General features: G+C 41.7%; 3 protein-coding genes across 13 annotated transcripts in view; 2 read left to right on the top strand and 1 right to left on the bottom strand.

Moving 5' to 3' along the window:
• MRPL48 (mitochondrial ribosomal protein L48) overlaps positions 1 to 10,075 on the top strand; it is a 69,293-nt gene extending 59,218 nt beyond the window's left edge. For all 8 annotated transcript variants that reach the window (XM_038568682.1, XM_038568684.1, XM_038568686.1 and 5 more), the window contains 3 exons: positions 6,245 to 6,347; positions 8,768 to 8,857; positions 9,766 to 10,075. In XM_038568682.1, coding sequence (XP_038424610.1) covers positions 6,245 to 6,347; positions 8,768 to 8,857; positions 9,766 to 9,840 — 268 coding nt within the window. In that variant the 3' untranslated portion in view covers positions 9,841 to 10,075. The remainder of the gene's footprint in view (positions 1 to 6,244; positions 6,348 to 8,767; positions 8,858 to 9,765) is intronic.
• An 8,879-nt stretch (positions 10,076 to 18,954) lies between these two features.
• On the bottom strand, positions 18,955 to 22,461 carry CHCHD8 (coiled-coil-helix-coiled-coil-helix domain containing 8). 4 transcript variants are annotated; one of them, XM_038568680.1, is made up of 2 exons: positions 22,303 to 22,461; positions 18,955 to 20,012 (listed from the first exon to the last, which is right to left on the bottom strand). In XM_038568680.1, the coding sequence occupies exon 2, from the start codon at positions 19,998 to 20,000 to the stop codon at positions 19,746 to 19,748; it is 255 nt and encodes an 84-aa protein (XP_038424608.1). In that variant the 5' UTR covers positions 20,001 to 20,012; positions 22,303 to 22,461; the 3' UTR covers positions 18,955 to 19,745. The 4 variants fall into 4 exon arrangements, with proteins under 4 accessions (XP_038424608.1, XP_038424607.1, XP_038424606.1 ...); XM_038568679.1 differs by having other exon boundaries at positions 22,274 to 22,434; XM_038568678.1 differs by lacking the exon at positions 22,303 to 22,461 and adding an exon at positions 22,066 to 22,223.
• Positions 22,165 to 24,380, top strand: part of PAAF1 (proteasomal ATPase associated factor 1) — a 42,391-nt gene continuing 40,175 nt past the window's right edge. Inside the window, exon 1 of the mRNA XM_038568670.1 lies at positions 22,165 to 22,615. Within this exon, the coding sequence (XP_038424598.1) occupies positions 22,569 to 22,615 (47 nt within the window). The 5' untranslated portion in view covers positions 22,165 to 22,568. The remainder of the gene's footprint in view (positions 22,616 to 24,380) is intronic.

The following is a 24,380-nucleotide window of genomic DNA, read 5'->3' as shown; positions in this document are numbered from 1 at the left end:
GTGGCAAGGTAAAACATGGCACAATATGTGGATATGGCAAAAGTTATACTTTCTTACTCATTAGATAGTAGTATATTTCCATTACAGATGAGGAAACCAAGGCTTAGAAAGCCCAAAGAACCAATAAGTGGCCTAGATTTAACCCATTTCTGGCTGACTCCAGGGATCTTATTTTAAGTCCTTAAGTTAAATTTGAACTTTTAAGCCTTTGTAACTTAGTGTAACTGTGCTAAACATGCTGTCTAGGAGACTGGATAATAAGCTGTGACTTTAGCTCTCACAGCTGATAGTACTTCAATTGTTTTAGGACTAAAGATGTGCTTTATCTTTTTCTGATGCCCCAGAGAGTTGGTTGCTCTTTCAGCACTTGACACACATTTCTATCATGTCACTTAGTGCTCTGGGCTGTAATAATCTATTCATATGTCAGCTCCCCTCCCCCCCCCACACTGACTAGTGGGAACTGTGTTCTTTATTATGTCTTTAGCATCTAACACAGACCTGCCATGTGGGGGACATTAAGCCATTGTTGAAAGAATGACAGGTTCTTGAATATGACTGCACAATCCAGTTGTGTGGTATACCTGGTATACATTTCCTAAAGTTTAATTAATGATAGTGCTTTTAATTAAAATTAATTTAAAAACTACTGATCGAGCCTTTTCCTCCTATGTGGTAGATATTGTACTAGATAGACATTCTGACTGGAGGAGACTAAGGAGAATGTCTCTGATTTCAGGGAGTGTGTGTGTGTGTGTGTGTATAGCATGTGGAAGGTGGTAAGTGAAAGTGCAATGTCAGTTCAAGGAGGATGAATAGCATAATAATTTAAAGCCGTGCCACTCAAAGTGGCCACTCTGCAAAGACATCTGAAGCTTATGCCAAAATGTACATTAGTGCTTTGCTTCCTTAAGAAAGTCTCACTATTGGAAACAAAAATGTCTGCTGAATTAAATAACATGTTTAGTGACTGTTGTATGCTTCTTATCTTGTCATGTACTGATAACAAGCAGTTTGTTCACCAGCAACTTGTCTATGGACCATACTTTGAGTAGCAAATGGTTATGAATACAGGCTCTGCAATACAACTGCCTGTGTTCAAATTCTGGTTCTACCAGCTAGTGGCAGCGTGACCTTGGTAAATTCTGAACCTCAGTTTTCCTCATCTATTTAATGGGAATGATAATTTTCTTATTCCTTTAAGTTCTGAACATTGAATAATATATTATATGATAGCACCTAGCAGAGAGACTGGAACATTGCAAATGCCCTATAAATAATCTTGTTATTAATAATTAATGAGGGTTTTTTGTTTTGTTTTGTTTTGTTTTTTAGCTAGCAAGAATTAGGGGTAGTGTTTGTGGTGGCAAAGAGGCATTAAATGTCATTTACAGAACATTATCATATCTACAGTAGGTCAGCTCCTGGAATAATGCTTTAAATTTTCAGAAGGACTTCTTAAAAGGTGCTATTTTTAAAACCTAGCTGTGGAAAGTTCCGGCTTCATTTGAGTAAAGGCAGGAAGGCAGCAGCATTTGTTGAGCACCTACTATCAGCCAACCACTCTGGCTTTTTGTATAATGTTGCTTAATTCAATAAGCACCTTGCACATATTCATGAGTCAAAACATTGACTCTGTAGCCAGACTGCCTGGGTTTTACTCTTGTTCTGCAGCATTCTTATTTTGTGGCATTGGCAGTTTATTTAAATTCTGTATCTTGGTTTCCTTGTCTATAAACTGGAGTTACTAAAAGTTCCTGCCTGAAAAGGCTATAGTGAAAATTAAGGAAGATAATATATTAAAGTGCTTATAACTGTTCCCAGCAACAATTGGCTGCTATTATTATTAGTAATTATTATTAATATAGTAGAAGCTTGCCTATGATCATACATTTAATAAATGGCAAGGTCTGGATTTGAACCCACTATTTTCAAATTCTTAATTCTTCATAATTTGTTCTCCACACAGCTTTCAGTGTTTCCATTTCTAGAATGGAAATATGAGCATGTTACTATCATGCTTAATATCCTTCCATGGCTTCCTATTCCTTTAGGATCATTATTAAAGTTCCTCCCATGGCTTGCTAGGTGCTCTATGGATTGGGTTTGCTTCTCTTGCCTTAACTCAGATTTCCCTTTCCCTCTTCCTCTCCCTCCAGTTAACATGGGTTTGGTTTTTATCCCTTTCCACCTCAGGACCTGTGCATATTCTTGCTCTCTAAAAGTTAGAATACTCTTTCTCCTTTACCTAACCCCTACTTTTTTTCTTATACTTCATATTGGATGAGGTTCCTTTCTTCAGAGAACCTCATTAAATTAGATCTTTATGTTATATATTTAGGAGAAGTAAAGATTATATAACTTCCTTTTCATTGCACTCATTCCTTGTCCTTATAATTATGTGACTATATTGGTCTTCCTTCTTAGACTCAAAGGTGTATAAGGCAAGAACTGTTTCTATCGTCTTTAACAGTCTAACCCTAAGACCTTGCCCAGTACCTGACACATAGTAAGTACTGAATAAATATTCACTGACTTGGATTGAGTTCCAATAGTCATAGACATGATTCCTAGAACAGTGGAATTAATGATGTTCTGCTTTTTGCCTCTTTTCTGCTCTTTGCTCCAAATAGCACAGAACATAAAGAAATGTTCACTTTCAGCAACTCACTTCTCTGCATTGATTGAGGTTTTCAGACCATCGTATTGTCAGGCATTATCACTGCCCAGCTTTTCAGAGATGAAATGATTTTCTTTTTTCTTTTCTTCTGATTTTCATTTCATCATGATCCATTTTTTCCTCTGGGAGTGGCAGGGTAGGGCTCTGACCTTGAGATGAAATTGGGCAGGGGAGCAGTGTGCTGGCTTTTTTGTTCTATAAATGGTGTGTACTGCTGCAGCTGCAACTCACCTAGGAGAGAGGAAGAAGCCTATCCTACAGGTCTCAATTTGCCTGCCTTCCTTGCTGATCAGCTGCCTGGAGATGGAAATCTTACTCATCTGGGATCAGCTTCCAAGCCTGAAGCTGTTCTAGCCCCTGTGCTTTGTGGAGAGTAAAAGCATCATTCAGCATCACTCTCTGTAAGGCTACTCTTTCCTTTTTTTTCCCCCCTTTTTCTTGAAGTCCACTTACATTGTTTAAAATGGAGGAGTAGGGGTGCCTGGGTAGCTCAGTCAGTTAAGTGCCCCATTCTTGATTTTGGCTCAGGTCGTGGCCTGGGTTATGAGATGGAGCCCTGCATGGTCGGGCTCCAAGCTCAGCAGAGAGTTGGCCTGAGACTCACTCTCTCTCTAACTCTTTCTCTCCACCTCTCCGCTGCTTGGGCATGCCTGCTCTGTCTCTTTCTCTCTCTAAAAAAATAAATAAATGAATCTTTTAAAATGATAAAATGGAGGTATAATTTATATTTAGTAAAGTCCAGATTCTAAGTTCCCTAGCACCCCAGGAAGTTCCCTTGTGTCCCCATCCCAGGGAGTACTCCCTGAAGGTAGCATTGTCATTTTATTATTATTATTATTATTATTATTATTATTATTATTATTATCATTATTATTATTTTAAATTCGTGTCAGAGAGGCAGAGACCCAGGCAGAGGGAGAATCAGGATCCCTGCAGGGAGCCTGATGTGGGACTCCATCCCAGAACTCCAGGGTCATGCCCTGAGTCAAAGGCAGATGCTCAACCACTGAGCCACCCAGGCGTCCCCTATTTTGTCATTTTAGATTGACTTTTAGCATTAGGTTATTTCATTTCTTCCCTTCTGTTTTTCCTGTCTGATCATCCAAGTAATGTTTATTGTAGAAAATTTATAAAATACAGAAAAGTGTAGACACAAAAGAAAAATTACCTCTATTCTTAACTAATCAAAAATCTATTCTACCTTAAAATGACCAGGGCTCCCAGTATTTCCTTATCAAACTATGTCTAGCTTTTCTGTTCTCTTTGAGGGCCTCTCATGCCTCCTTGCTTTTGTAGAAAATTGCTTCACTTTTTGGAATGGCCTGCAGACAAACACCTAATGTTTATTCTTAACATCTTGATAAAATGCTATCTCACCTCTAAAGCCTTCCTTGAGCCCCTCTTCTCTCTCTTGTCCCTGTAATATTCAGTACATGCCTATTATTGCTTTTTGTCTTACTGTAGTGAAGATGTCTGTCTTTCCAAAACACTCTAAGCAAGCTCCTTTAAAGCATAGGCTGCATATTCCCCACCAGCATGCCTAGGACAGAATAGGCTTTCAGTAAATGCTGAATGAATGAATGAATGAATGAATGAATCAATCAATCAATCAATGAACTCTTGCTAAAGTAAGTGTGGAAGATTAAAATGCATGTTCAGTGGCAGGAATGGACAACTCCCACTTTAGTCAGGTGATCTTATCTACAGAATGTCAAGAAGGAAAAAGAGCATTTCAGAGTGCTTTTCACTTTCCTGAAAGCTTTATTTTTTTTTCCTGAAAGCTTTATATACTTACTTTTATTTGATCTTTCCTGACAAGTCTATGAATGTGTCCTTATTTTTTTTTTTTTATGTAGGGAAGTTATTGCCAAATTTGAATTGGAAGAGGAGATTAGAAATTGTACTGGAAAGTAAGAAGGAATGTTAATTTAGGGAGGTTACCTGGAAGAGTTTGTAATACCTAGCATTTACTGTTTACAAGAGCAAAGGAAGGGCACCTGGGTGGCTCATTTGGTTAAGTTTCTGCCATTGGCTCAGGTCACGATCTCAGGGTCCTGGGATCAAGCCCCACATTGCATTGGGCTCCCTGCTCAGCGGGGGGCCTATTTCTCCCTCTCCGTTGCTCCTCCTGCTTGTGCTCTATCAAATAAATAGATGAAATCTTAAAAAAAAAAAAAAAAAAAAGGAACTGGCAGTTATAGGCATATTATGCCAAGCAAATTACTTATGTAATCTCATTTAATCATTGCAACAACCCTATGAACTAGCTATTATTATCCTTATTATACCCATTTTGTAGCTGAAGAATCTGAGACTCAAAAGCTGAATTAATTTGGTAAGAAGTAGTAGAGTCAACACTTAAATCCAGGACTGACTGGATTTTCTAATCCATTTTCTTCTTTTTTTTTTTTTCTAATCCATTTTCCATTATTCATTTCATAGAGGGCCATGCCCCTTGCTATCAATTGATGAAGTTTTGTGTAACATGAAAATTCAGGAATTTTAATAACTGTTGTTATTATCCCATTTATCTTCATTTTGATGAACTTTTTGATAAGACGAACACAACACTAATACCATATTTCTGTGTAGCCATTGGTCCAATCTCATCACCATGCCTGATCTCCACATGTCTACTGATATAGACCTAGATTGTAATCCCGTTTATTCTGGAAGAAACTAAGGCCCAGAGAGACAGGTAATTTACCTTCGTAAAAATCGCTAATAAGCTGTAGGGCTAAGATCTGACCCCAAATCCAGTGTTTTCACTGCAGCGTGTAGATCTGCTGAAGCTTATCATAGCAAGCATAGTCTATACAACAATATTTCTCAAGCCAGGGACTTTTAACAATGTCTGGAGATAACTTTATTTATTTATTTGAGAGAGAGACAGAGCACAAACAGGGGGAGGGAGAAGCAGCCTCCCCACTGAGTGTAGAGCCTAAGGCAGAGCCACTGATCCCAGCACCCTGAGATCATGACCTGAGCTGAAGTCAGACACTTAAGCAACTGAGCCACACAGGCACCCTTGGAGATAATTTTTATTGTTACCACTTCAGAGGGTAGTACTGGCATCTTGTGGGTAGAGATTAGGGATACATAGGCCAGTCCCCCACAACAAAGAATTATTTGGTCTAAAATGTTAATAGTGCTGAGGTTGAGAAATCTTACTCTTTGAAAACAGTTAGGTTTCATGCCTCATTTCTCCAGAAGAGGTGAACTACCCAAGGTTAGCCTCAGAGGTGATGACATTGATTCTTTTGGAATTGGCTTTTCTTTAGGAGCAGCAAATAGTTATTAATCACCAGGTTTATGCAATGTTGTGTCAGGCAAGAACTAGGGATGCAGAAAGGCATTAGACATGGTCTGTCCCTTCAGGGAGTTTAGAAGCTTCTGGAGGAGGCTTAGGAGGATCTGGTTACTTCCCCCTGGCTGCAGATGAACAGCCCTAGATTCCAGGAGCTACTGCATTGCAGCAGGGGCTTTACTCAGGGACTACCCTGATTGGAGTGGTGCTGCTGACTTCAGTGAGCCCTGTTCATGGCCAACTCTTCCTTCCCACAGTTATGCAATGCCCACCAAAACCATGGAAGTGTTGCGGCTGCAGGACCAAGGTAACAAAATGCTCCTGGACTCAGTTCTTACCACTCATGAACGAGTGGTTCAGGTAGGCACTATGGGAGAAACTTTGAAACATATTTGCCTTTCCTGGTTCTTCTGCCCATTTTTTTTTTTTTCTGTTTCTACAATGTCCTCGTCTTCCTCTTGGCTGCTCCTTGAATGATGATGTTCTTTAGGGTTATTTATTTATTTATAAATATTTTATCTATTTATTCATGAGAGACACAGAGAGAGAGAGGCAGAGACATAGAGGGAGGAGCAGGACTCCCACTTGCAGGGAGCCCAATGCAGGACTTGATCTCCGGACCTGGGGATCCAGGGGCAGACACTCAAGCACTGAGCCACCCAGGTGTCCTTTCTTTAGGGTTTAGTTCTGATCCCTCCATTTCTCCTTATGTAATACCTACCCTCCGTGCAATCTCATTCATTTTCCTGGCCTCAGTGACCATCGTTATATACTGATAACCCCCTGATATACATCTCCAGTCCTGATCTTTTTGGTTGAGCTTCAAACCTAGTATCCACTTGTTTACTGGACTTCTCCACTGGGATATTCCACAGGTGTCCTATACTCAGCATATAAAACTAATTGTAGAGGAACTGACATTTTTCTTTTTCTGTAATCCTCCCCACCTTTGAGCTAATGTTTAACTCTTCTTTGTCCTCTGATATCCATTCATTTACCAAATTCTATAGCTTCACCCCTTGCCTTACCCTCTTACCAGTGTGATCATGACGTTTTCCTGCCGAGAGCAAAACCCCTCAGTGTCTTTAAATCTAGACATGGTTTCTGTTGTTCTACTGCAGAGACAAACATAGAACCACACTACCATGAGGGTACCCAGGGTTATTAAAAATTCATACTTACTATCACCCCTTTTTATAACATCTTTATTGATGTTTTATTCATATACAATTTACCCTTTTATTTTTTTATTGTTTTTTAAAATTTTTATTTATTTATAATAGTCACACACACAGAGAGAGAGGCAGAGACATAGGCAGAGGGAGAAGCAGGCTCCATGCACCGGGAGCCCGACGTGGGATTCGATCCCGGGTCTCCAGGATCGCGCCCTGGGCCAAAGTCAGGCGCCAAACCGCTGCGCCACCCAGGGATCCCACAATTTACCCTTTTAAAGTGTACAGTTAAGTGGGTTTTAATATATTCAGTTATGCAATCATTACCACAATCAATTTTTGAACAATTTAATCGCCCCAAAAAGAAACTACCTGTTTATAGTCACTCCTCTTTCACCATCGCTCTAGCTCCTGACAACCACTAATTATTTCTGCCTCTATGGTTTTACCTCTTTGAGACATTTCACTTAAATGTAATTGTACCATATATGGCCTTTTATGTCTGGCTTCTTTCACTGAGCATGTTTTCGGGGTTTATCCATGTTGTAGCAGGTGTCAGTGTTTCATTCCTTTTTATTGCCAAATAATATTCTAATGTATGGATGTCACCCCCTCTTGATCCACTCAAGAAGTTTATCAGCAAGATAATGAAAGGAATGTTAAGGTAGTAACACCTTAAATCTGTGCTAACAAAGAAAATAATTAGATATTTGGGCTCCTGGATGGCTCAGTCAGTTAAGTGTCCAGCTCTTGATCTCAGCTCAGGTCCTGATCTTGGGTTGTGAGTTCAAGCCCTTTACCTGGCTCCACACTGGATGTGGAGCCTACTTTGTCTTTTGTTTGTTTGTTTGTTTGTTTGTTTTTAGGGTTTTATTTATTTGGGATGCCTGGGTGGCTCAGTGGTTGAGCATCTGCCTTCAGCTCAGGGCGTGATCCCGGGATCCAGGGATTGAGTTCTGCATCAGGCTCCCAGTGGGGAGCATGCTTCTCCCTCTGCCTATGTCTCTGCCTCTCTCTGTGTCTCTCATGAATAAATAAAATCTTAAAAAAAGAGAGATTTTATTTATTTGAGGAGGGTCTGAGTGCTTTAGTTGGTTACACGTCTGCCTTCTGCTCAAGTCATGATCCCTGGGGTGTGGGATTGAGCCCCACATCAGGCTCCCTGCTCAGCAGGGGACCTCTTCTCTGTCTGCCACTTCCCCTGCTGTGCACATGCATGTGTGCTCTCTCGCTCTCAAATAAATGAAATCTTATTAAAAAAGATTTCATTTATTTGAGAGCGAAGAGAAAAAGAGAGAGAGAATGAGTGGGAGAGGGGCAGAGGGAGAGGCAGGGCTCCATCATACCTGGAATCATGACCTGAACCAAAGGCAGATGCTTAACAGGTTGAGCCACCCAGGTGCCACTGGGTGTGGAGTCTACTTAAAAACACCTTGAATGTTGCAAGAGAAATCCTGTAGAGGCTGAGCTCTGAAACCAGCTCTGCGTGTTAACCCTGTACCCATGGGCCCTGTAGCTCTGCTGAAGCTGATACCGAGCCCATGCCAGGTCTGCCCAATCACCTGACTTTCAGTACCCTCTCTTAGAGTATCTTCTTTCCTTTTGCAGATCAGTGGTTTGAGTGCTACATTTGCAGAGATTTTCTTGGAAATAATCCAAAGCAATCTTCCTGAAGGAGTCAGATTGTCAGTGAAGGAGGTAGGTGCTAGTTTGAGAAGAGGCCCCCTGGTGGCCCACTTGTGCTCAAAATATGGATAAGAGCATCTGGCTTTAGAAACAAGACAAAAATGTGGATAATAAACAGGAAAGGTATGCAGACTGGTATTATCGTGATCATTTTCCTAACTCTTCCAGTGCATCCGGGCTGATGCTTTATGGACCACAGGAGCTGAACTCTATCACAATATCCTGATGTTAGGAGTGAGCACGTAATTGGGTATAGAAAGAACATGATTTAAAATTACATACAGTATAATTAATGAAAGCACAAATAGGGAAATGTACTTTAAGGAATTTCCTGGATCTTCAAGGCCTGACTATAGCCTGACTGAGAAAAGTATGCCAATCAGAAGGAAGTTTGGCATGGAAAACTTGGAAAACATTAGGAACCTCAGCATAAATAGCTAAAGCCTTATTGTGACAGATCTACCAGGTTACTTTAGACTGATACCATTTGCTACATCCAGTTCTCCTTGTTGTGACTCCATGCTTGTTAATCCTCTTCTTATTATTTGGGTTTCACATATTCTGTATACAGGAGAAAATGTGCTGGTCATGATGACTTAAATATTCCAGTCCCTATGTCTATTATTTCCGATTGTAGATGGAAAATGTGGGCATTCTAAATGCTTCTAATGAGATACTTATAACATTTGACATTAGTTTTTTATAGTTGGTTTTCTCTCACCAGACCCTAAGTTCATTTAAGATGGAGGAGGTCTGATTCAGAATCCTAATACAAGTCGGTAAATAGTATATGCTAAATAAGTTAGTTGAATCTGAATCATTCTCTACAGAGCTGGCTGATGGATTTTTTTTTAATGTTGCCTATTTTTGAATAACTGAGAGCTCTGTAGTAATTCATATTTTCTTTTTCTTCTCCCCAGCACACTGAAGAAGACTTCAAGGGAAGATTCAAAGCTCGGCCAGAACTGGAAGAACTGTTGGCCAAGTTGAACTAGCTCATTGCAGACCCTTTCATGTCAGGACTGGTGATGTTGAGTGCCAAGGGGAAGATCTTCCTGGGTGGTCAAAGTTAAGCAGAAGACACTAACCTTTAGATATCATAACTACCCATCCCCATTAGCCAAGAATGCTTCCTTTCTTGTATGGAGGAGTGCTTGCCGATTGTCACTACTTTCCTTTGAGCTAACCGAAGACATCCTTCATCTAATAAAAATCTGTAGCTGATGGGTATGTGTGTGTATGTTAGAAGTCAGTCCACCCTGCTGATTTTTATTTTATTTTTTATTATTTTAAGATTTCATTTTTAAGAAATCCCTACGCCCAATGTGGGGCTTTATTTTTTTAAAGATTTTATTTATTTATTCATGAGAGACACAGAGAGAGAGGCAGAGACACAGGCAGAGGGAGAAGCAGGCTCCATGCAAGGAGCCCGACGTGGGACCCGATCCCAGGTCTCCAGGATCACGCCCTGGGCCGAAGACAGGCACCAAACCGCTGAGCCACCCAGGGATCCCCCTAATGTGGGGCTTTAACTCACAACCCCGAGATCAGGAGTCATATGCTCTACCAACTGAGTCAGTCAGGTGCCCCTGTGGAGTATCTTTAATGGATTATATTTTCTCTTTAGCACAGAAGCATGTTTCTCTTCAGTATTTCTCCAGTTAGAGTGATCTCATTCTTTTTTTTTTTTTTTTAATTTTTTATTTATTTATGATAGTCACAGAGAGAGACACAGGCAGAGGGAGAAGCAGGCTCCATGCACCAGGAGCCCGACATGGGATTCGATCCCGGGTCTCCAGGATCGCGCCCTGGGCCAAAGGCAGGCGCCAAACCGCTGTGCCACCCAGGGATCCCTGATCTCATTCTTTAAAGCAATCTGGCATTGAGTCTTTTAGTGAAACAGAGGATCCCATAAGTAAACTCCTTATGGGTAGAAGGCATAGGGATGGAGATTTTGGCTTTGTATATGAAAGGGACTCTCCAGAAAGAATCATGGTCTGTCTGTCTGTAGTGAAAAAATATTATTTTGTGGGTAGTGAGTGACTTGTCTTATTCAAGCAGATGTTACATAACTGCTAATTAGGGTTACCTGGAATGAGTTTAAGCCAAGAATTAAGGTTGATCTTGGTCAGACGTCAGAAAACTATTGCCTGTGAGCCAAGTCCTACTGACTGCCTGCTTGTTTTTTTAAAAGTAGTTTACTGAGGTGAAATACACAAACCACAAAATTAACCATTTTAAAGCAGATAATTCAGTGGTATTTAATACATTCACAATGTTACACAACTACCACCTATATTTAGTTCTAAAACCCCATTGCCTATTTATTGGAACAGAGCCAGAGTCATTCATTTACATATCATCTATGGCTGCTTTCACACTGGCAGAGTTGAGTGGTTGTGACACAGACTATAAAACCAAAACATTTGTTATGCGTCCTTTATAAAAATAGTTTGTCAAACTCTGATCTAAGTCACTGGTTCTCAAACTTAAGCAGGCATCAGAATGACCTGGGGGGCTTTTAAAACAAAAATTGCTGGATTCTGCTCCCAGATTTTCTGATTTAGTAGATCTTGAGTGAGGTCCTAGAATTTACATTTCTTACATGTTTTGCATTTCTTACATGTTCCCAGGTGATGCTGACACTTATGCTACTGGTCCAGGGTTACTTCTTTGAGAACCACTAGTCTAAGTGACCTGTAATGTTTTTCCTATTTTGAGCATTAGTGTGTTGATATTTTTGTACATAATATCATTTATTGAGCTAGGCCCCGTACAAGGTACTACATGAACTCTAATCCTTACACCAGTTTTTTAGGGTGTGTATATGAGTGTGCATGTGAATGGGTATCTGTGTGTGTGAAAGGTTATGTGTGAGTGAATGAGTGTGTGTGTATCTCACGTTTACTGAGCCCTTTATGCTATGTACTTTATAAAAATTATCATTGAGGTTAATGGTATTAATCCCAGTTTTACAGATGGAAAAACAGGTTTGGAGAGATGTGGAGAGATGAAGTGACTTCCTTCTCCTTAAGGTACACATAGCTAGTAAGTGGCAGATCTTTCTCCCCTGTGCTCCACTGTTTCTGTGGGGTACCCCTACATAGAGGTCTATGGGAGCCCAGAGCATTCTTAGCAACTCAGCAGTTTCAGTCCTGAAGTTATTTTGGTTTCTCTGCCTTGGTCTCTAAAGGTAACAAGAGGAAACTCAGATTTTCTCCCAAGGTATAACACTAAAGGAGAGCTGTCAAGATATCAGGTATGCTCCATTAAAATGCTCAATTCAAATAAATAAATAAATAAATAAATAAATAAATAAATAAATAAATAAAAATAAAATGCTCAATTCACATTAAAGGTTTAGTAGGCCACTCCTTCCAAGTGAAGCCCACTGGGAGTGTGGGCAGAATTTTTCAGGTGAGGGCTGGTATTTTGGTTGTAGAATTATGCATTGCTGAGTCTCCTTTAGGGAAGATAAAAGAGAATTTGCTAATGGAGGAGTGTAATTTTGGAGCATGTATAGTGACATGAAGACAAAAAGATTAGAATAAACAAATGTTTACAAATATATACATACTGTCCCCATATCATATGGACTCCCATTTAGGAACCTGGAAAATAGCATTCTTTTCCAGTTAGTAAGCTGTGGAAGCAGGACACAGGATTCCCTAAACTGACAAGCTACTAGAGCTGAAGAACATTAGGACCCAGGCAGCCTAACACTCTCTTTTAGCAATATACATTAGGAGCCCAAGAAAGGCAGTGTTTTTACCCAAGGTCACAGGGTGCCTCATAGGCAGAGCTGGGAGTGAGATTCAGATCTCTTGACTCCCAGTCCATCCCTTTCTGTTACATCACTGAGGGATGAGTCAGGTTTATCTCTTAAATAGGAGGCAGCTGGGTTCTGTCACCTTGGAGCTCTTGTGTCACTGACCTAGTTGATGATTTATCCTCTCACCAGAGTCAAAGAGCTTTTGTTACTCCTTAGTCTGCCCTGAGATAAATGGGAATTGCTTTTAATGCCTTATTCTGGCAAGGAGGTTGGGAGATATTGTGATTGCTAGAACCTCAGAGTTACAAAACAATTATGAGCTTTCATCTTCTCTAGAGTGAGGTCCAAAAGGAAATGGACTTTCCTAGAATCACATGGCAGTGAAATCAAATGGAATGCAAGGTTGAAAATAACTTTCCCACCCTGCCTGAAACAACTTATTATAAAGCAAAGTCAGACAAAACTGGGCTATTCCTAGTTTCTACACTTACTAGTCTTAAGGCCTCAGGTGAGTTGTTTTAATCTCATAAACCTCAGTTTTCTGATCTGTAAAATGGGAATAATCCCTTTTTAGGAGTTTGAGATGGAGATAATATATATAAATGGGCTGGCAAGAGCACAGTAAATGTTAGATTAACTTCCCTTCTAAAATTCTTCAGCATACTTTTTAAAAAGTTTTCTTAAATTGAAGTATAATTTATATGTATAGTGAAACAACAGATCTAAAGTGTATCTCTGATTAGTTTTAAAAATGCTTGGCACACCTGGGTGGCTCAGTTAAGTGTCCGACTCTTGAATTCAGTGCAGGCCATAATCTCAGGGTCCTGGGATCGAGCCCTGCATCAGACTCCACATTCAGCATGAAGTCTGCTTGTCCCCCTCCCTCTGCTCCATCCCCTCTCCTAACTAACATCTTAAAAAAAATGCAGTCACCCATGAAACCTACACTTCTATCAAGATAACATTTCTATAACTCCAGAAAGTTCTTTTAAATTTCTTCAGTTATTCTTCCTCAGAAGCAACTGTTAATCTCATTTCTAGTGCCACAGATTAGTTTTGTCTTTCTAGTACTACATATAAATATCATACAGTATGTACCCTTATGTGTCTGACTTCATTTACCATTTTTATTTTAAATATTTTTTTTTTTTTTTTTTTATTCATGAGAGAGAGAGAGAGAGAGAGGCAGAGACATAGGCAGAGGGAGAAGCAGGCTTCCTGCAAGGAGCCCGATGCGGGACTTGATCCCGGATTCCGGGATCCAGGACCTGAGCCATCCAGGCTTCCCAATTTACCGTTTCATCCATGTTGTTGTGTCTATCAGTAGTTCATTCCTTCAGCATGCTTTTAGTTTCGAATGTCCCAGTTAGGGTTAAGCTGTGCTTAGAACCACTGTAATAACCTGGGGGGTAGGCAGGAGAGATGAAAGGGAAGGTCAATGGATTGGGATTCAGAACAGCTGGGTCCTGGGTGCTGGTTTTGGCTCCATCAATACATAACTTTTGGGATAATCTGTTATGGTCTATATTTTACAGATGAGATCATTGGCATAGGAGGAGGGAAAGAGACATGTCTGAGGTCACCGAGTTAGCCAGAGACAGCCAGAGATTGCTCCCGTTCACTCAATTCCTGGTTCAGTGCACATTACTAAGATTTTGAGAAATGGCTTTTTATGCAGATAAGTAACTTTCAAGAAGATTGAATGCCTGGGTTGAATGGACAGTCTTCCTAGGTAAGGCCAGCAGATTCTTCAGGTTCATGTTTTAGTCCCTTTCCTCTGATTCAGGATGCCTTGTTGGCCACCATGGAAGCCTGGAAATTGTCAGCTATGGATTCTGAAAGTGTATGTTTTAGTTGCAAAGAAAGAAATGGGATCAGGACATTTTGGCTATTCAGACACTGTAGCAAAGCTCAGAGACCCCTGTTTCTAGGGTATAAACTGTATTTAAGGAAGGAAAGCTCTCTGAGCATGAATGGGGTGTAACTAGAACTAGACCTGCTGGAAAGGCACTGCAGACAGAGGTGGCCAATGTGTCCTGTGCTGGTGTAATCTGTACTTTGATCTCTTTGTGGCATTTTTTTGTCTTCAAATGTCTGATCTCCCTGAAGAATCTGAAATGATCCATTTAGTTCTTATAAATCTCCCTGGAATAACTTTCATTCCCAGTCATTTCAGGTTAACTTGCCATTGAGACAGAACGTGCAGGCTCTGAAAGATGCCCAAGCTCCACAGAATGAAAACTCTTCAGAATACAGCTGCTAAAGAAGTAAAGAATCCCTCCCATTTCTGTCTGCTTTAAGTCCCTGCTGGAGCAGAGTAGGAGGCCCTATCATTCTATACAGTGGAAAGTATAAGGTTTCAACCTGGACTGGCTCCAGTTCTCTTTGGATTTTTAGTCAGCAGCCCAACAACACCCTGGCAACTTTACCTGAGGGAGGGAGAGTAGGAGGCATCTCTTATTACTCATTTAGTAAAACACATTACTGTGCACCTTTGTACTGAGCACAGGCCAAGTCCTCAGCCAAGGACCTTGCAGTTAAGGGCCAACTCATGAGTCGGCCCTGGGCCTGGTCACGGGGGGCACCCAGCCAAGAGGTCTCTCCACTCATCCATGTCACCAAGCCTCTGTACAGAGGTAGGTATAGATTGTTAGGGATGAGCATGGACCACCATAAGTGACATCTCATGGCTTTGGGCTCCAGAACTGAGAGACTAAAAAAAAAAACATGCCAATCTAGAACACTGGCAATGTGCACTGGTTAATCTTCTTTCTGTAAAGCACTTTATTTATTTTAAAAGACTTTATTTATTTATTCATGAGAGACACACACAGAGAGAGAAGGCAGAAACACAGGCAGAGGGAGAAGCAGGTTCCATGCAGGGAGCCTGACATGGGACTCGATCCCCAGTCTCCAGGATCACACCCTAGGCTGAAGGCAGCTCTACACTACTGAGCCACCGGGGCTGCCCTGTAAAGCACTTTAAAAAAAAGAGTAATATTTACATAGTAAATGTAGTTACTATTTGTTAAACATCATACTAGGCACTGGAAGATTATGAGAACAGAGAACAGCATAGACTTCTGAATAAGACACACTTGGAAGTCTGACCCCCAATCTAACCTTTATTTCCTCCTCTGTAAGGGGGAGTTAATGAGAAAATGAGGAGAGAGCCTACCACACAATAATAATCAGAGTAATGGGCTTACATTAGTGAATGCTTACTAGGTACCAGACACTGTTTCTAAGGTCTTTACCAAAGTTAATTCATTCTTTCAACAAGTCTATGAGAAAGGTCTACATTTATTAGTTTTAAGGCCTATGAGGAAGGTTTTATATGCATTTTTACAGAAGGAAAAAAAACAGATCCTGTGATGTTATTTGCCCCAAATTACACAGCTAGTAAGTGGCAGGGTTGGATTTGAAAGCAGTATGTCAGAGATTGAGAGCAATTTTGGAACCAAACAGCCTGAGTTAAATGTTTCATAAATATTATGTAACATAATCTTTTTAATTTTTATTTATTTATGATAGTCACACACACACACAGAGAGAGAGAGGCAGAGACACAGGCAGAGGGAGAAGCAGGCTCCATGCACCGGGAGCCTGACGTGGGATTCGATCCCGGGTCTCCAGGATCGCGCCTTGGGCCAAAGGCAGGCGCTAAACCGCTGCGCCACCCAGGGATCCCAAATGATTCCTTAGTTAATTCTCTATGTCAAAAAAATAATTCTCTAAGGATGCCTATTAAATAGGAATTATCCCTACTTACTTGAGGAAACAGGTTTGAGTGACAACAGCATTCTCTTTGCCCAAAAGCAATCTGTGACCCACTCAGTGTTAGCTCCCTGTTTGAGGTGAAGTCCTACAAAACCTGCATTTAGCTGGTTTGGAAGCTGTTTCTCCTGCTAGAGAGGTCCTTCTGCCCTTCCTCTCTGCTAAAATCCCATCCACTCTCCCCACAGCTTATTATTTCTATTTTAATTATACAAATTAATATATAGATACATTCCTGTTGTAAAATATTTGAATATATAAGCAAATACATTCCTCACTGATGGAGTTTTACATTTTGACCATTTATTCATTATATAAACAATGCCGTAATGAACATAATAGTATATACATCTCATAAAAATATATTCAAGAGGGCTCCTAAAATAAGAATTGCTGTTGAAATAAATTATTTTATTTTAAAAAATAATTTATTCATTTTTTCATGAGAGACACAGAGACAGAGGCAGAGACATAGGCAGAGGGTGAAGCAGGCTCCATGCAGAGAGCCCAATGTGGGACTTGATCACGGGACTCCAGGATCACATCCTGAGCCAAAGGCAGACGCTCAACCGCTGAGCCAAGCAGGCATTCCTTAAGTTTTTATTTTAAGTAATCTCTAAACCCAACCTGGGGCTAAAACTTATGACCCTGATATCAAGAGTTGCATGCTCCTCCAACTGAGCCAGCCAGGAGACCCCTGTTGAAATATTTAAAATATTTATAGATCCAGAGGCACCTGGGTGGCTCAGTCAGTTAAGTGACCAATTCTTGATTTCAGCTCAAGTCATGATCTTGGGGTCCTGCAATCAAACTCTGCATGGGGCTCCATACTAAGGAGAGAGTCTGCTTCTCTCCCTCTGTCCCTCCCCTCACGCACATGGGCAGTCTTTCTCAAATAATCTTTAAAAAAAGATAAAATATTTGTAGGTCCCACCAAATTGTCCTCCAATAGCTTTACTAATTTATTATCCCTTCAGTAGTGTGACTGTGCCTGTTCTTCATCCCCACCAATTATGGTCATTATAAATACTTTTAATTGGGGATCCCTGGGTGGCTCAGTGGTTTAGCGCCTGCCTTTGGCCCAGGGCGCGATCCTGGAGTCCTGGGATCGAGTTCTATGTCGGGCTCCTGGCATGGAGCCTGCTTCTCCCTCTGCCTGTGTCTCTGCCTTTTTCTCTATGTCTATCATGAATAAATAAAAAAATTAAAAAAAAATACTTTTAATTTTTGTCAACAGAAGTAGCTAATACTACTTTATTTAACTTTGTTCAGTTTTCAATTGGGCTGTTTGCTTCTTACTGATTTCTAGGTACTGTTTTTTTTTTTTTTTTAGAGAGGGAGAGAGCAAGCGAGTGAGCTGGGAGTGGAAGAGCGGAGAGAGGCAGAGAGGGAGTGAGAGCTGGGCGTGGAGCCCAAGACAGGGCTTGATCTCAGGACCTTGAAGTAATGTATCCTTCATCATTAAAAGGTCAACCCAACTAACTCCCTCCTTTCAGATTCTCAGACACTGCTCCCTGATGACCCACAGCAATGAACAGATGGTGCCCCACAGAGATTCACCTCTCTATATATGTACCCAGTCATCCCATTCTAATTGAATTTTATTCTCCTTTAAGTTAGTATTCCTCATATCTTCTCCCCTCTTTTCTCTTTCTCTCCTCCACATAAACACTGAAAGTCGTTTTAGGGCCTACTATACTTCAGATCTGTGCTTCTAATATATCTGTGCTCAAGAAATGTTACTGATGTTGATGAGAGCATATGCCCCTTTATATTCCAGCTTCTATGGCAGGAGTCACTCTTCCAACTCCCTTCCTACTCTCAAATGCCTTACAGGGTTAGGCAAAAAGTAACAGAATGGGCAGTCCTAGTTCCATGGAAGGAAAATGAGAGGCTATGGCAACTGTTATCAACTAGAAAACACAACCACCTAAAAGAGGCATCGTTACTCGGCTCCAGTAAATTGTTGTCAAGTAGGAATATAAGCTCCATGATAGCTTCTCCATTTTTTAAAAGCTGAAAACCTGTATTTTATGTTAAATGTGCTTTTTTTTTTTTTTTAAAGATTTTACTTATTTACTCATGAGAGACATACACAGAGAGACAGAGACATAGGCAGAGAGAGAAGCAGGCTCCATGCAGGGAGCCCGATGTGGGACTCGATCCCAGGACTCCAGGATCACGGAAGGACTTCATGTTTAACTAAAAGGCATATACACTGCGGCGCCTGTGTGGCTCAGTCAGTTAAGAATCCCAGACCTGGGGCAGCCTGGGTGGCTCAGCGGTTTAGCGCCACCTTTAGGCCAAGGGTGCGATTTAGCGCCTGCCTTTGGCCCAAGGCCTGATCCTGGAGACCAGGGATTGAGTCCTGCATCGGGCTCCCTGCATGGAGCGTGCTTATCTCCTCTGCCTGTGTCTCTGCCCCTCTCTCTCTCTCCCTCTATATCTCTCATGAATAAATAAATAAAATCTTAAAAAAAAAAAAAAAAGAATCCCAAACCTGGGGATCACGCTCAAAGGCAGATTGCTCCTGAGCCACCCAGGAGTCCCTAAATGTGCCTTTTTTTTTTTTTTTTTTAAATGTGCCTTTTAAATATCAGGTCAACATTGTGTGTTTGCTGGGTTGTGAGCAGGTTGAGGTCAGACTCTGTATCTGTCTGGCATATAAGAGGCACTCAATGTTATTTTCCCATTTGTTTTCATTCCATTAGACTGAATGAAATATCCACATCAACTAATGAAAGATAAAGGCACTTACATGATAGCTAGTAATTAGTTATTCTAATATTTTATTTCTATCCCTCAAACCAGACTAAGTAACATGAAGGAAGAGATCCTATTATTCATCACATGAGATCATATTATTCACTCACACAGTACCTGGCACATGGAAAGGTCTTAGAAAAACTTGCCAGTCATGTGTTGAACCAATGAATGAATAAATGAAGACTCGATTAGGTAATCAATTTACACTTAGACTGTTAATTTACTTTTAAAAGTAAACATCCATGTAATTAGTTAAGTACTTGGCACACTGATCCAAGATGTAGGATAAGAGAACATCCCTTAACCCCACTCTTTGTTTTACTTGTCAAGTATCAGTCAATACTTAATATTGGTAGAAAATGATGGGTGAGGATATGTGGGATCTCACAATGAAAATATGACACTCTTTACAGCAGTCATGTCCAAACCCATGGCTGCCTGGCTTTCAACGTTAGTCTTGGGCAAAGAAAATCCCCGAGTTTTATACCTCTTGGCCCACACTTGGACTGTTTAGGACTTCTTCCCATGGTCTCTCTGGATGCTAGTTTTTGGAGGTCCATTCTCTGGGGTAGGTGTTTTGGGGTCTCAGTGGTGGGCACTGCCTTGCTCTTTCCTCCTCTGCAGCTCCTCCCGCCGCCTTGCCTGTTGTTCACTCATGCAGTCCCTGAAGGCCTGTACCTGTGGCTGACAATGTCGCCAGTCCTGGTGTTGGGCCATGCACTCCTGTACTGCATAATGGGAAGCAGCACAGCCAGAACGGGAGATCAGCTGGTCCAGCGGGTCCTCTTCCTCATTCTCCTTCTTCACCTGTCGGGCCCAGGTATGGCCTTGAGTTGACATCTTTGGGAGTCTCTAGAGTATCGACAAAGGCAAAGTCAGAGTAGGGATGTGATTATGAGGTTCCACTACTATAAATAACACTGACCAAACTGCACTGTTATAGCCTATTTATGCATCTGTCTCCTCTTGGAGACTGTAAGCTTATTTGAGAACAGGTACTGGGCCTGATTCACCTTGGTGCCATCAGCATTAGGTCTGGCAAGAGAGCAGATCTGCAAAATGGTTTGAATTCAATGGAATGACATAAAGTATATGAGAATGTTTAGCACAGCACTAAATAAGCTTGAATGGATTCTGCTAATGGAATTTGAATTAGATGAAATGTCACCTTTTTGGAGCAGCTGTCTTGGATCAACCCCAAAAGAATTAATATTTTTTTTATTTTATTTTTATTTTTTTAAGTTTTATTTATTTATTCATTCATGAGAAACACACACACAGAGAGAGAGAGAGAGAGAGAGAGGCAGAGACACAGGCAGAGGGAGAAGCAGGCTCCATGCAGGGAGCCCGACGTGGGACTCAATCCCGGGTCTCCAGGATCACGCCCTGGGCTGAAGGCGGCGCTAAACCGCTGAGCCACCCAGGCTGCCCTAATCCTTTTTTTCTTTTAAAAAAGATTTTATTTATTTATGCATGAGAGACACAGAGAAAGAGGTACAGACATAGGCAGAGGAAGCAGCAGGCTCCCTGCTAAGCAGGGAACATGATGCAGGACCTGATCCCAGGACCCTGGGATCACAACCTCAGCCAAAGGTGGACATTCAACCACTGAACCACCAAGATGCTCCTAATCTCTCTTCTTTTCTCCTATCAGCCTTTTCCTATAGTGGGAAAAAAACAGTTTAACACTTGGCAGAGTACCCAAATATGGGCAGGATTTGACATATAGGAGGAATGGAGAGTTCAGTGTGGCTGTAGAATAGTGTGTGCATGGGCCAGGGCAAGAGATGAGCCTGTGAGGTGAAAGTGCTTATTGTGAGGTCGATTTGCCCAGACTGTGTTGCCAAAATCATCTGCTTCAGAGCACCCAGCAGAAAGTGCCCTATAGAAAGAACTTGAGAAAGGTTTGCAGGGAAATAACCTCAGCCATTATACAAATTGCACCATGAAAGGCTTTAAAAGAATTAGCACTCTAATGCCTTTCCTGTCTGTCTGACTCATTCAACAAATGATCATTGAGTACCTACCATATGATGCACTATGCTAGAATTGAGGATACAGGAGTCACCAAGCCCAATTTAGTTCCTGCCTTAATGGTATACAATCTAGACAACAAATATGTTACTACACAGTGTGCATAGATAGCTAAGGTTGGGAACACACTGGAGGACTACCTAATCCAGACATGTTGGATGGGCAGGGCAGGTTTCCTGGAGGAAGTGATTTCTAAACTGAGACTTGAAGGATGAATAGGAAGTTGGCCAGAGATGGGGAGAAGGAATATTCCCAGTCAATGGACAAACAGTGTCAGGAGTTGAAGACAGGATTTGATACAGGAGAGGAACTTAAAGTTCTGTATGACTGGAGAAGAGTGTATAAGGAGAACTGTAAAACAAGTGAAACTGGCACTATGAGAAAGTATCTGATCATAGCAAGGTCTTGTTGGCCATGTTAAGCAATGGGAAATTTACAAGGATTTAAGGACTCCATAGTCCTACCCAAAACCCATTTACTTTGGAGGCAGTATAACCTCAAGAAGGAGAGAGGAAATAGGTTGGGATTGGAAACCTAGTCTTGTTACTGACTCACTGAGCGACCTTAAAAAAAAATCACTTCATAACCTCTCTTCAAAAATAGTGTCTACCTCACAGGATTGTTGATGATTGAATGAGCTAATGGACGTTAAGAAGCCTGCCACGTTCAATGAGTTTTTATTACTGTACAGATAAAGTGCCCTGGATTCTAAGACATGACATCCAGCACCATGTCTTACTATACCATCTTTTTAGCTTCCTCCTTAATGATACTTAAGTCACAAAATTAATGTAAGGATTAATAAGATAATGTACGAAAAGTGCATGGACGACAACAGGGTTCAATAAATGCTACGGTACTCTTTCCCCACCATATCTCGCCTTCAGCCTTTCCTGGAGTAAAAAGAGGAAGACCCATGCTTGAAGATCAGGGCAGGCTACATGGTGGCAGCTGGCCTGGACGAGAGAGGCATGGAAAGCAGAGAAATTTAACTGTCCAAGTCACCAGCAGCTACGCTCCTACTTTAACGCATGCGCATACGCGGTAGCTAGCCGCACGCCGTGCCTGCTACGCCTTACCGCGCAAGGACGCTGTACGCGGTGCTCACCGAACAGGTTGGACACGAGAATTCGGACGCACGTTTCTGCACGTCGGCCCCCGTTTTGCAAGCAGTTGGAACTCTTCCGCGCCCCCGACCGGAAACCAGCCGCCGCTGGGAAGCCGAGTACGGAAGTGGGAGGAGACGGGTCCGCCGCGCATATTCATTGGTGGCCTCTCACTATAGATCCCGCCCCCAGGCCGCGCCGCAAGCCCCTTTGGCGACCCACTTCCGGCAAAGGGCGGAACAGGCGGGCAGGTGGAGGCGGGGTTAAGATGGCGGCGCCTTTGAGGATTCAAAGCGACTGGGCCCAAGCTCTCAGGTGAATCAAGGCCCACAGCTGGGACGGAGGAGGGTAACGCATGTTGTCTTTGCGTTAAGGAGGGCTTTCCCCGGTCCAGGATAGGGATTACCTTCGTCATTTGTTGAGGGATCAACAATGTAGCAAATGGTTTTCATTCTCAACAGAGCTGCCCTGAGGCCAAGGGAACATATAGATGTGCATTGTGACCCGAGCATCAGAACTAGGATCAATGCGTTGGAGAAAGACAGGAAAACTGGTAGGCAGGAAGACTCTTGGCCGAGAAATCATAGGCGTTTAGCAAATATTTAATGGTCGTCAATTCACAGGTCCTAGTACTTCACCACCTCCACGTTGTCTTTGAGTGTATGATGGAATCTTTGTATCGTCCTTGGACCCCTAGTGGTACGTTGGACATATTGGACACTTCTATTCAGGAAACAGTGTAACACCCACTATGTCCATGCTCTATGCGTGTAGAGTTTAGATGAGTAATCTAAATTTAAAGCGTGGCTCCTGCCCTCAAGAAGCTGACAGCTTGGGGCAGCCCGGGTGGATCAGCGGTTTAGCGCCGCCTTCAGCCCAGGGCGTGATCCTGGAGACCCGGGATTGAGTCCTACGTCGGGCTCCCTGCATGGAGCCTGCTTCTCCCTCTGCCTCTGTCTCTGCCTCTCTCTCTGTCTCTGTCTGTCATGAATAAATAAAATCTTAAAAAAAAAAAAAAGCTGACAGCTTAATTGGGAATGCACAGCAAACCACCTCTTTGAAACGTTGATTGATGGATACCGTGTAAGTTATTACTCTGTGCACCAGGATCAGTACGGCAGTGCCATGAATGGCAACTATGAACATTATTCATGTTCATAGTTATTACTAAGGGATTTTTTAAATTGAAACGGTGAAGATGAATAAAGCATAGTTTTCTGAAGTTCAGAAAATTACACTTTACTATGTGAGCTAAAATAAAATACACATTGCTTACTACACAGAATGTGTGATAAGTAATGCAGGAAGAACAGATATTTACTGAGGGCCAAGGTGCCTATGGGAGAATGCAGGAGAGGAATCAGAAAGCAACATGTCCAAGATTTTGCAGTCAATAAGTGATTGTTCCTGTGAAACTCAATCTTTTGTCTTAAAAACGTAGGTCTTTTTCACTATACCCTAAAAGTGTTAGGGTGATGAGATGAGGATTTTGATGATTGGGAAGTGCATTCGAAAACCTGTAAAAAGTCAGTGTGAGGGGGATCCCTGGGTGGCTCCGCGGTTTAGCGCCTGCCTTTGGCCCAGGGCCTGATCCTAGAGACCCCGGATCGAGTTCCGTGTTGGGCTTCCTGCATGGAGCCTTGCTTCTTCCTCTGCCTGTGTCTCTGCCTCTCCCTCTCTCTCTCTCTCTCTCTCTCTCTCCCCCTCTCTCCCTCTCCCTCCGCCCCCCCCCCCCCCCGTGCTTCTAATGAATAAATAAATTTTAAAAAATGTCAGTGTGAGTTGGTAGAATGCAGACATTGTGTACTAGTCTCATGTTTCAGTTTTAGCTTTCCGGGTAGCTAGGTGACCTTGGGGAAGTCATTTTTTTTTTCTGATCCTCAATTTTATCTTTAACATGGGGATATTAAAAGGTATATTGTTAAATTGTGAAGATTAATGATACTGTTTGCAAAGTGCTTAGCACGGGGCTTAGCTTACAGTAATCCCAATAAATATCTAAATATAAAGCATTCTTGATTTTTCAAAGCTGTGTAGCTTATAAATGAATAATGAACTCCTTATTGTTGAAATAATTTGA

The sequence above is a fragment of the Canis lupus genome, chromosome 21 (genome assembly GCF_011100685.1).
Source record: "Canis lupus familiaris isolate Mischka breed German Shepherd chromosome 21, alternate assembly UU_Cfam_GSD_1.0, whole genome shotgun sequence".
In the NCBI taxonomy this organism is placed as follows: Eukaryota; Metazoa; Chordata; class Mammalia; order Carnivora; family Canidae; genus Canis; species Canis lupus.
The sequence above is the reverse complement of the archived record's forward strand: the minus strand, read 5'-3'. Positions and strand labels throughout refer to the sequence as shown.